The 12735-nt window shown below is 46.4% G+C and overlaps 2 protein-coding genes across 6 annotated transcripts in view; one reads left to right on the top strand and one right to left on the bottom strand.

The window, feature by feature from the left end:
- Positions 1-11009, top strand: part of CCN4 (cellular communication network factor 4) — a 39069-nt gene extending 28060 nt beyond the window's left edge. For all 3 annotated transcript variants that reach the window (XM_082363780.1, XM_082363779.1, XM_082363778.1), the window contains one exon: positions 670-11009. In XM_082363780.1, coding sequence (XP_082219906.1) covers positions 670-842 — 173 coding nt within the window. In that variant the 3' untranslated portion in view covers positions 843-11009. The remainder of the gene's footprint in view (positions 1-669) is intronic.
- The window catches only part of NDRG1 (N-myc downstream regulated 1), a 98922-nt gene that overhangs the window by 33592 nt on the left and 52595 nt on the right, over positions 1-12735 (bottom strand). For 2 of the 3 annotated variants that reach the window (XM_082363776.1, XM_082363775.1), the window contains one exon: positions 9804-11776. The exons of the other annotated variant lie outside the window; for it this stretch is intronic. In XM_082363776.1, the coding sequence (XP_082219902.1) occupies positions 11595-11776 (182 nt within the window). In that variant the 3' untranslated portion in view covers positions 9804-11594. Of the gene's footprint in view, positions 1-9803; positions 11777-12735 lie in introns of those variants that run through there. 3 annotated transcript variants of the gene reach the window in all.

Below are 12735 nucleotides of genomic sequence, written 5' to 3'. Positions count from 1 at the left end.
TGGATCTGCTCTACCCCCGTTTCTGGCATAGTGCCGGTACATAGTAGACCCCGACAGCCATTCACTCAGTGAGTTTAGTAAGTGCCTACTATGTACCAGGCACAGAATTAGACTGCAGGGACACAGAAAGAGCCGCACTCTCGAGTGGCCCACAGCCCTGTGGAGAGACAGAACTCCCTTTAGATAATGCCAATCCAGTTGCATGGATTGTGAATGAATAAATTGCATGGAAAGGGTGTGTGTGAGAGTCTGTCAGAGGCAGAGGAGGAGTTTAGGGTAAAATGCATCCCCCAATCAGGGAGGCCATGATGGTCTGCCCCTAACCAGCAAGGGGTACTTGATTGGCTAAAGCAGCCGCAAAGGCATCCCGTGTTAGTGAAAGTGACCAGGGACTGGGCATTGGCAAGGCAGGAACACAGGAGGGAAGGGAAATCGCAGGTTGAGAGGTACCACCACAGCAAGGCATTCCCCTCCTGTGCTCCGTTTCCTCCTGCGTAATAAGACTGGGTCCTGCTGTATTTGGGGTGGTCCTTCCCAGTTGGAAGATGCTGCAAATCTGAAAGTAAGGTGGAGTGCGTGGAGAGTGAAAAGGGAAGAATTGAGGGCTTGGAGGGAAGAAAGTGGCTGTTGATCCTCTGAGCGTCTCAACTGAAACCTCCTTTCCTGCAGGAAGGGAAGAAGTGTCTGGCCGTGTACCAGCCAGAAGCGCCCGTGAACTTTACGCTGGCCGGCTGCACCAGCACACGTTCGTATCGGCCCAAGTACTGTGGGGTCTGCACGGACAACAGGTGCTGCATCCCCTACAAGTCCAAAACCATCGACATCTCCTTCCAGTGTCCTGACGGGCCTGGCTTCTCCCGCCAGGCCCTGTGGATTAATGCTTGCTTCTGCAATCTGAGCTGTCGGAATCCCAACGATATTTTTGCCGACTTGGATTCCTACCCTGACTTCTCAGAAATTGCCAATTAGGCAGGCACAAAACACGAGCTCGAGGCCTGGCCCCATGCTTGTAAAGGAGGCTGCCTTCTGAGGCCCACACTGAGCCTTCTTTTGTCCACCTTACCCCGATCCGGACCCGTGGCCCCTTTCCTGTCTCCGACCACCCAAAGCACCCATCGTGGTTCTGCTCAAGCCCAGACCATGGGTCCTCTCCTTGACAATTCCACGTACGCTCCAAGGAAAGTGCCTGTCTCCAGCTGTTCTGGTCAATACCCAAGCCTGATCCGCCTGTCCAAGTCACTGGAAGTCCTGCTGGATCTTGCCCAAGTCTCAAGGAACAGAATCAGCTAGGCATTCAATGTCACTAATTCCTTCTTTAAATACCAAATCGTAAGACTCTCTGGGTCCATTCAGAAGGATAGATGGGATTTAGAACTACTCTAATCGACAGTTTTGACCACCGCACACCAAAGTATCTCTCATTCCAAAGATTTGTGCCTCCCAAGGTCACCCAACATTTGCCAAGTGAGGTGAATGGCTGTTTGGGTTTGGTTTTTTTAATAAACAATTGTATCCATTATTCCGGGCATTGTTGAGGTTAGGTTTCTCTTCACCCCTGCACTGTGAAGGGTGTACATTGGGTTCATCCCAGTCAGAAATGCAAGATGATAAACTTCCTTCTTGTTCCTGGGAGAAGTCCCCAGTCAATACTCCAGGGTCAGAGCAAGGTCAGTCAATTTTCAGAAGGAGCGATTGACCCCAGCCCTGAATCTGCTGCTCGTGGACAGGGCAGGGCGCTGGGCAATCGGCCAGGCTCCTCACATCTGGATCCTCTCCCTGCATGGGGGCTCATGGGAGTTGGTAGAGTCCCCTGGGGTGATGTCTCTGACCCCTGAGAATGGTGCCCTGTGACATTCCTGTGCTCTTTAGGGAGTCTTGGGTCCAGGTTAAGTGTGGGTCAAACCAAGGAGTGGTTTCACAAACCAAGAAGTGGGTCCAGTCTGTATCAGCCTAGAGTGGCAAGGGTCCCTGGGCCCAGGACATGTCTCTTTCTGCCTCAGTGACCCACTTCACAGACTGTGGGTCCTACTGACCCATAAAACCCAGTTCTGGTGCAAAGACAGAGGTTAACCAGTTGTTTCAAAACAGAAGTATATTTAACAGGGGTGAAAAGCTGAAAGGGCTTGAAGCTATTCAACAAAAGGAAGAGAAAGTTGCTATTAATGGAAATGAGGCTATTATTTATTTTATTAGTAAAATATAAATATTTACTGCTATAATTCTTTTATATAGTACCTTCTCTGTGTCAGACATTGTTCTCAGTGCTTTACGTAACCGTTAACACTAGCTCATGGAAACTTCGAGGTCGTGTTGAAAAGTGCCCGTTATTATTTCTGTTCTTACAAATGTGAAACAGAAGCTCAGAAAGGGAAGGGTGCTTGACTGAAGTCACCCAGCTGGTCAGTGGAGGAGTCGGAAGGCAAATCCAAGTTGAATTGACTCTGTAACCCATCTTTTCCCTCTACTTTAGAGCTTCCAAATGTGTCAGAGCAGGAAAACATGTCAGGACAGGCGATTCTTGCATCATTTTTGGTTCTTACTGTTGTGTCTCTAGCTCTTTTCACAAGAGAAGAGAGTGTCTGACTTTCAGATTATTTACATGCCTAAGCATCAAACAAAATCTGGGCTAAACCAAAATCCATGAATCCCCTACAGATCGTTCCCTCCTTCAAATCAGAACCAGCTCTCATATGTGTCTGAAGATGATTTTGTTACCCAGTGCTGCAGACTGAGTGATGGTGCGGTTATTCGTGAGGGAATTCTGGGTGGTGAGCAGAGGTATTCCTAGACAGGGAAAAAGGGTTGAGAATGTGCCCTCCTTACGGTGACCTCCTGAATGCCCGATGCAAGGCATACAATGGTGCTCAATGTGTATTTGATGAATAAAGGAAATTGTGTACATGTTCCTACTTGTATTCAGAAGATCTCTTTCTTCCAAAGGTACATGACAATCTGATTTTTATCAGCCAAATCTTAAATGCCATAGAAAGACATTTACTACTGAAAGAAATGTACATTTTTATCGGAAAAAAAACCAAAACAAAACAAGAATTCCTGTGTGAAGAGAATTTACCCCATGAATAATCTCTTCTCTAAGTCTACATGGAACATGTTGGATTTTCGTAGAGTGAAATCACCTGCCACCTACAAACTACAAGGACTAAGTGAACGCTGACCCCATTTGAAATTCAGCAGACACCCGAGAGCTAGGTTCTTACTGAATTTGCTTCGCAGTTTGGGAAAGTGAGCATGGCTTCCAAGATCATAGGAAGCCTGGTTGGAGGAATTGGGGGTTTTATCCTGGGAATGGGTGGGATGGCGTGGCCGGAATGCTCCGGTTTGAGAAATGGATCTGTCCTAGGCGGGCCCCAGAGGGAACGTCTCAGCCCCATGTTTTGAAGTCATGGGGAAGGAGCTATGGGCCCAGCCATGGTGTGCCCTGAGACAATAAAAGTTAAGAATAATAATCATAATGAAAATCTGTCCCTTTATTTAGAGTGCTTGCTTGGTACCAAGCACTCTTAAGTTTTGAATTATAGTACTAATCATCACAGCGATTTTGAGTAAGCATCTCTTGCCCGTTTTATAAGTGGAAAATCTGGGACTCAAAGAGGCTGGGAAATCTGTCCCCCCAAAGTAGCAACCCAAATCCCAGCTTATTCCACTCTGCCTTGCTCTTGGGGAGGCCTCCGGAGAGAGCCTGAATGAGCCCTATCGGAGTGTCACGTTGGCGGGGGGATCAAATAGAGCAGGAAGCTTGCCACTCTAGTCCCTTGTGACCCCATGTTCTGGGGGGAGGGAAAGGTATGCTAAAGATTTGTCAACTTTTGGTGAAGAAATTCATGTAAGTGCTTGGAGTGAACGTCTCTTGTGTGTGTAGGTGTGTAGGGGGAAGAGGAGACCTGAATTTACTAAACCACTGATGCTTGCTAAACCTTATCATTAGCATCTGTTGAGCACTGACCAGGCCTTATACTGAGTGCTTTACTGCACTGTCTCATTTAATCCTCAGAGCAAACCTATGAGATACGGCATTATTATCATTTACCCATTTTAGAAATAAGGTAGCTGAGGCTATTAGAGGTTAAGTTATTTGCCCAATGTCTTACCAGCTAATGAATTACCAGGATTGCAAACCAAGGTTAGTCTGACACCCGAATCAAAAGGCACAAGACGTGCTTTACTGACAATAGCTGCAATTTTAACTTTGAAAGTGATTCAGAGAGTGATCAAAGAAGGTAGATTCAAGTGATATGATTGTCTAGACTCTCATTGACATTGTAAGTACTGTGTATACCTAGAGATTGTGGGGAGGTAATGCAGCCTGTGACTATTATATTGAATTAGGTCACTGATTTTTAAAGACTTATCTTGATCCAAAGTAACTGCAATGATAACCCTGTACAGCTGGGAATCATGAATGGTCAGAATGGCCAGCTGTGTATTTCTGCACATATACATATGTGATGTATGTATGTGTATATATATGTGTGTGTGTGTGTGTGTGTGTGTGTGTGTGTGGGTGTGGGTGTATCTGTTTTCAGACTATGACTTAATATTTAAGTATTCCTACTGCCATTTTTGTGACTAAAAAATACATATGAAGAAATGTCTTGGAATTTCCCAATAGAGGAAAAATAGCACTTGGGCAATCTGTCATGTTTTACAACAGTCCTCATTTTTCTTATGATTTGTGTAGCATGGAACGTGTTTATTTAATGTGAAGGGTTTTCATTGCTCAAATTCCCTGTTTATAGCTTTTCGCCTTAAAGCAATAAATCATCAGCAAAGTGACTTACTGGATTGGGTGAGTTTTCTTGTATATTCAGTTATTATGAGGCAATGATGGAACATTGAACACGTTCAATAAATGTGCAGATGGTGGAAATTAGGTCCCAGATATTTTATACGTGACAATAAAAATAGCTAAAAGTTTGGAAATGCACTGAGAAATATGAATTCTGGCATGTAGAAAACACCAGGGGTACAAATGTGTCCAGGCCGGAAGACATCTCATGTAAATATAAAATGAACATTTGGCATTCATTCATTCATTCACTTACTCGTTTATTCAATGCCTTTTTATATCCCCAACTGCCCTGTGGGTACCTGGAGGTCAGAGACCATGACTGCATCCTCTGAGCCTTGTATATGTCAGGGACTGGGTAGCAGGGGTTGGATGGACAGAGGGATGGGTGGATAGAGATCTCTTGCCAGCTGCCTTGGGAACCAAGGGGAGTGAAATGAAGTATAAGGAAGGTTGCATGACGCGATGGGACCAGTTCTGACTTTGGGAGTCCAGTGGATCTTTATATCCTTTATTCTTTACCGGAATTCCTCACTTAACCTTCAGCTTCCTCAGCTGTGAAATGCAAAATATGACAGTACCTTCCTTGTGGGGGTGATGATGTGATAACCAAAATGCAAAATGCATGAAAAGCTTTAGAATAGCGCTTGGTACATGGTAAGCACTTAACAAACGCATCTATTATTTAGCTGAGTCGGTTTCCTTATGAACTGGGAATAACCCGCAAGGCGATGGTAAGAATTGAAGTCAGTGTTTGTGTCTGCGTATTTTACCTATTTAGTCCTATCGCAAAGGTAAAGAAAAAGTGTCACCGATATTCAGTTGAATGCTTTAATATTTCAATCCTATGCTTCTCGATCCCTTAACTTTTTATTTTTATGTTTTCATTTTATGCTGTAATTTAATTAAGCCCCCAGCTTCTTGAAGGCAGGAAGGGTGCCATACTTTTCTGTGTCTCCCAAACTGTGCATAGCACATGCTCAGCTCTTTGAACAGATGTGCAGGTGGTTGAGTAAATGAAGTGAATGATGCATTTGATACCTTCCAGCTAAATCCACCTCATCCAAATACCCCCAAAACAGTTATGCTATTATAATAAAGTCTAGGGGAGAATCCATTCCAGTACAAAAATAATTGCCCCATGAATCATTTCCAAGTACACTTCTATCCTGAAACATACTTTTTTCAAAATTGGAATTCAGATCGTGGAGTCCAATGGATGCCTCCAATTAAGATGAATGTGTAGACTCTGGGAAAGATTTCTGATGATATCAGGTGGTTGAAGTTTTGGGAAAATGGGATTCAGGGAAAATGGCCAGAGCATTTTATTATGAAGGTTAAAAAGCACATAGCAGAGAAGTCAGTGTTCTCTCTCACCCTCCACTGATGAAATGAAAATGCAGAAGCATCCTATGTATTCAGAGGTCCCAGTTCCAGCTGAACCTGGGTTCTCTCCAATGTAGAACTGAGCAAAAATGATTTCTAAGGAGATGAAAAAGCTGGCACCAAGCCCATGTATGGTTTCATATATTATATGCTGTAAAGAATGTTTCCAGATCTCCATGATAAATCTTGTTTTTCATACACCACTAGCGAAAGTGTGTTTCTAGGTCCATCCCATAAAGAGGAAGAGGAAGCTGCTAAAGCCTGGCTTATTGATGGCAATGAGAAAAATGTCAGCCTGCCAGCAAAGGAGGAGACAGAAGAATTAAGAACCAGATGAAAGATACGGTAAAGGCTGGCCACCGCCTGGGTCGGACTACTTAATGGAGGGACAAATGTCCCCATGGGCAGTAAAAGCCGCAAGGTCCTCCAGTTTATTAGTCCCAGGAACTAACCAATGTTCTACAGTCCCAAGACGTCAATAGGTGGTTGCATTAGTCATGCTCTCAGCCAACTGTTTTCCAGACAAGAGGGACGTAATCCATTTTAGAAATGGCTGCACAAGCCACTTCATCTCTGTGAGCCTTGGCTTTCTTATCTGTGAAGCAAGGATAACTCATCCTCACAGATAAAGATAAAAAGGGAAAAGAAACTATAATAAACGCTACATATTACTGTTATTAGTGATACATTCTCTGCAGGGTGCCCTTGTCACGAGGTCATATGGTCAGTGCTTCCTGGGGAGGGCGGGGTGTTCAGGAAATTTCTCAGAGCAGGAATGAGGAAGGGCCTTTCCTGCAACAGGGAGTTTGGCTGTCAGTGGGTTTAATGGCAAAGGACATAGCAATTCACCGGCTACAGCTACGTCAATTACTCGGAATCCTGCCGTGTGTATGTGGAGGAGGGGACGGGAGTAGTGTGAACTAACCTCTGATCGCAATGCAACGTCTCCTCTGACCTAAAGGTGGGCCACGAACCCTAACATCACCAGTTGAAATCACATATATTTTTCTTATCACAATGGTGGCAGTTATCTCGAGATGCTCTTACGCTCATAGTTGATTGGACAGCGAGTGGACACTTGAATCAAGCTGGTCCCATCCAATTCTGACCCTTGAAAGACACAAAGACCCGTTTGGTTCCAGGTCCAATAACCAGAAGGTCAAGGAGCCCATCGTTTTATGCTTTAGAGATGCAGGGAAATCTGTTCTTAGAAAGAAGGAGGCTCATCCGCTCACTAAGCACCCTCCCTAATCCCATCTCCAAACCCATAAGGCCACGCCTCCCTTCTGCCCTTGGATTCCGTGTGGAACACAGCTGAAGGGTTTTCATGCAGCCTGAGAAGCCCAAGATGGATTTCGGCTGTACCTAGGGACCCATCCAGTGACCGAGAGCGAGGTTGTGTCTGAGAAGCGGAATGAGGAAGGTGGCAGATGGGCCTCTGTTGCCCCTGTAGAGCCTGCACGTGGTGGATCTTGGTGCACACTTGGTCTCCCAGCTGCTGCTGACACCCTAGGGCCTGGGGATCGAAACCTAAATAAGCAGCTAGGAAAACAGAAATAGATCCCCAGCTGGCCAAACAGCCTCTGGGCAAACCATCTCTAAATAGCACCTGATACATGCAAACACCTGCAACAGCTCATTTCTCTCGATGGAAGCCTGAGCTCCAAGGAGCTGATCGTGGCAGGTCCGGGGGGGGGGTCTCTGTGCCACATGTGCACCCACTGCCACGGGGATTCCTCGCTGGCTCTTCTATGCCTGCCTTTCCTTTGATCCTGACTCTCACACAGGATCCGTCACAGAAAAGGCCTTCACTGTGAATGTAGAATAAGGAAGAGCCTACATGCTTCTCCTCCTGCATCTAAAGGAGGGCTCATTAACCTCGGGTCCTTGGACCAGAGATCCATGGATTAAATTCAGGGGTTGTGTGCTTGGATGGGGGGGAAATGAATCTTTGTTTTTACTAATCTCTAATTGCAGCGTGGCATTGTGGGCCACAACCCTAATCTCACCAGTTGAAATCACATGTATTTTTCTTACCACAATTGTGGCAGTTTTCTCGATGTGCTATTACGCTCGTCACTACCTTGAAATTATATTGAGACCTGCCTCCACATCGCTATTTAACTTATTAATAAGGAAAAGTCACACAATCGGAACATTTGGAGAATTACACTTCAGTATCAGTGGTTTCTTTGGCAATATCATGTGCTGTATTTTATGCGTTAAGACCCTTCCTGCTTCCCTTCCTGATGTGCACACCACACACGGTCACCTCATTCTTCCCTGCCCAGGCACTTGCTGCACGATGATGCAGGCTGCAAAAGTGTTTACAGCTAATTACGCTAAGAAACTCTTCAAGGTACGTGAAGAAAAAACCAATATAGTAAACAGTAAGATAGTTGTTTAAAAAGGAGGGGGGTGTTAAGCGTGGGCTGCATTTAGGGACTTGCTTCAAAAGAACAAGTATGGAAAAGCAGAAAAAGTAACTTAACAGTTGAGACACCTGGCAAACACGACCTCAGCCAGACGATCAAGGTCAACCTCATCCGTGTTAAATCACGTTGGCCCATCATGCTGACAGCACGAGGTGATGAGAACGACACTGAGCCTCTGGGGTCTTCATTCCAAAAACTCAGAACCCCAGCTGAGCCATGAGAAAACCATATACGCAAACCTCAACTGAAGGCCGTTCTACAAAACGCCCCACCAGGGCTTCTCAAAACCATCAAGGTCATCAAAAGCAAGGATAGTCTGAGAATCTCTTACAGGCCAGAGGAAGCAAAGCAGGCATGATGACAAAATGTAACCTGCTATCTGGACGGGATCCTGGGACAGAAAAAGGACAACAGGGAAAAACTAGTGAAATCCCAAGAAAGTATGGAGCTTAGTTAATAGTAATCTATCAATGTTGATTTCTTAGTTGTGACCAATGCACTGTAGTGACATAAGATGCTAATAATAATAGGGGAAACTGGAGGTGGGGTATATGGAAACTCTCTGTACTATCATTGCAACTGTTTTGTAAATTTTAAACTAATTTTAAATAGAAATGGGAGGTTGTACTGAAACCTGTTGTGTCTACATTTTTAAAAAAAATACAAGGGCCAGAAGCATTACAGGGATTGTCACTGGGTGGTCTTTCCACATGCTTTCCTATAATAAAAATAAAATGTAAAAAAAGATGTTTCCTTCTAATTGTAGGTTGAAAAGCTTGATCCCTTTGTCACTGTATTATTCAGCTATTGAGCGCTTGAAACAGGGCTGGTCTGAATTGAGATGTGCTGTGATGTAAACCACACCCTGGATTTCTTAGGAGGAAGAAACGAATGCATGATACCTTAATAATTATATTGATCCTATGTTGAAATGATAATATTTTGGATATGTTGGGTTAAATTATTAAAGTTAATTTCACTTGTCTCTACCTTTTTTAATGTGGCTACTGGAAAATTTGAAGTTACATCTGTGGTTCGTGTTACATTTTTACTGGACAGGGATTCTCTAAAGCAAAGAATTTCAAAGGGGAGGGACATGTGGAAGGAAGCCCCAGGTAAGGAAAGACCCATCCCAATGCACGACCTCTCAGGCGGAGGAAAAAGACACAAGCCACTGCAAAGTTACAAATTTATTGGTCTGGAAATAAATACAAATATTTCATTAAGAAACTCCTCTGGAAAGACTTGTACACAACAGTTGCTTGTTCTGATTCAGCCATTTCTGCCTCCCAGGGGGTAGGTCGCAGATAAACTGAGCCATTATCCCCCCAAGCTACCTAGAAGGCTTGCCTATTCCTCCCAGTAACCACTAGGCCCCGGCGGCTGAGTCACAATGTTCCTTTCACTCTGATCAAACTTCCTATAAGAAGATCCACGGTTAGCCAAAGTCAAAATCAAAAGGCAGTAAGTAGTACAGGAACTTGACAGCTACGCTGACGTTGCCCAGAAATGTCAGTGGTGCCACCCCGTTCAGCGAGAGGTTAGAGGGGCAGGGAAGAGGGGAAGGCAGGAGAGGGAAGGAAATCCCATGGAATACACATTCCAGAATCCTTGCATCTTCTGGGCCACCACTCCCCAAGGGAATCCCCACTCCCTACAAGAGCGAAGAGTTCTATCTGAAGATCCCGGAAGGTCACCAGGTCAGAAATGTTTGGCAGTCCAGTTCAGATTCAACCCGGGTTGTCAAAGATTGGAAGCTAGATTTAACTCAATCACACATGATTCCTGGGAACCAGATGGGATCAACTGAAATCACAACTGCACTGGATTCCATCATGACCACGAGGAATCCTTTACATCTAATAACCAAAAATACCACCCCACCCCAATGCCCCTGCCCCCCTCCCCCGGCCACAGCCAGGCACAGCCCTCCATTTCAAAGAAGCAACTACAAATCTACATGATCTTCCCCATGAGTGAAATAATCACTCGTCCATGTATTTGGGGTAGGAAGTAGGCGACGTGGAGGAAGAGGCAGGCGGCAGAATCAAAGCCTCAAACCCCCGATACCAAACATTTGCCAAGACCGTTTCTTTGAAAAACTGGGAGATTTTGTCGCCTGCTTCTGTTGTCCATTAAAAAAATGCCAGAAAAACAGTCTTCTGGCATCGGCACTAAAAAGTGTGTATATAGCACAGACGTTAAAAATCTACTTCTTTTTTTTTTTTTTCCCTTAGATTCCGTATATATGTGTTAGCATACTGTATTTGTTTTTCTCCTTCTGACTTACTTCACTCTGTATGACAGACTCTAACTCCATTCACCTAACACACCATCGTAAAGCAATTATACTCCAATAAAGATGCTTAAAAAAAAAAAAATCTACTTCTTCAAGTTCACTACAGAGATTTGCTCTTCCAAACACTTCCGAGCCTCCGCATAAATTCCACCTCTTTCCCCGCTTCCTGTTTGGCTTTGTTAAAAGAGCTCGCCACCATTCCCTGCTCTCCCCCTCTCCAAATCAGAAGGGGTTTGGTTTCCAGAAACTGGGTCTGTTTTTTCTTTAGTTGGAAAGGAAACAGGAAGTAGGTGGGCTGGGCTTCCAACAAAACGTCCCTTCGCGGCAGGATGCTCAGGTCAGCCTAGCCTTGGATTGATCAAGTGTTTGCTCTGTGTTTCTTGTTTTTGGCAGTTTGGTGTCTCTGAGGGAGGGTATGAGAGTGGCCTCTAGGCCGCTCGCTAGTGGAGAAAGGACACTGAGATGCTTCTTTCCCTTTGGTCCACCCCGCCCCGCCCTCGCCGGAAAAGGAGCCCTCCACAAACCCAATCTCACTTTGTCGTACAAAATAAGCTTTGGATTAATACCGAGCTACATGTGGTTGGCAGGCAGGGGCGGGGAGGGGCCGGAGGAGGGGCAGCTACAGCGATTGATCCCAGAGTCCAGGGGCGGCCGTCCCCAAGGCCACCTAGCAGGACACCTCCGTGGAGTTGGGCCCTGCGCTGCTCCCGGTGCCGCCGGAGTTGGGGACGATGTCCAGCCGGGCGCCCTCGCTGGTGTGGGAGCGGCTGCGGGCGCCCTCCAGGGACGTGACGCTGGAGCCCGAGGCCGTGCGGGACCTCATCAGGCGTGTCATGCTGGCAGAGGGCACTGGGAGAGAGGAGAGAGACCCGTGAGGGCATGGGCCAGCGCTGGAGGCACCTGCACGCCGGGGATGCTGCCTGCCGTGTGCCCCGCCCGCCTGGGCACCTTTGCTCCCGTCCATCCTCGCAGCCATCGGCTGCTGGGCTCCCCAGAGTTTCTGTGTCTGCCCACAGAGGTGGAGCGCAAGAGCCAGGGGGAGTGAGGACTTGCTGCGATCCCACGGCGGCGTGAACCCACATCTGGTCTGAATTCCAGCTCTGTCTGCTACCTGCTACTTGAATCCCAGCTCTGGGACTTTGGGAGTGTCCCTCTCCGAGCCCCCTGCCCCCCCTATAAAATGGGAATACTACCCCTGACGCCCTGGTAGCAGCGCCGGGGTGTGTGCCCACCACCCTGTAAGGTCAACAATTGCCAGAGCGGGGAGGACGGTCAAGGTTGGCCAGGCTAATCCCTGTACGCCACAGGCTGGAAACCAAGGCCACATAGAGGGGTCAGCTGTCATCTCTTCCTTCAGGAAACCTGTGAGCTTCCAGGTACTATCAACGGCACTGTCCATTCCAAAGGATCTAAAATGCCCTTGAACACAGCAGGTGGCTTATAAAGTGGAATGAAGACAAAAAATCCCTGTACTGGGTGGAATAGCATCCCCCTAAATTCATGTCCACCGGAACCTCAGACTGTAACCTTCTTTGGAAATAGGGTCTTTTCAGATCTATTTAGATACGATGAGGTCACCCTGGGTTGGGGTGCACTCTAATGCCATGGCCGGTTTCCTCTTAAGAAGAGGAGACACACGTACACACGGGGAGAAGCCATGTGAAGACAGGGCAGAGATCAGAGTGATGCAGTTGCAAGCCAAGGACTGCTGGCGACCACCAGAAGCTGGGACCAGGCAAGGAAGGATTCTTCCTAGAATCTTTGGAGGGAGCATGGCCCTGCCTACATCTTGACTTTGGCCTTCTAGC

Source organism: Balaenoptera borealis (assembly GCF_965194805.1).
Source record: "Balaenoptera borealis genome assembly, chromosome: 17".
Taxonomy (NCBI): domain Eukaryota; kingdom Metazoa; phylum Chordata; class Mammalia; order Artiodactyla; family Balaenopteridae; genus Balaenoptera; species Balaenoptera borealis.
This window is presented reverse-complemented; position numbering and strand designations above follow the sequence as displayed.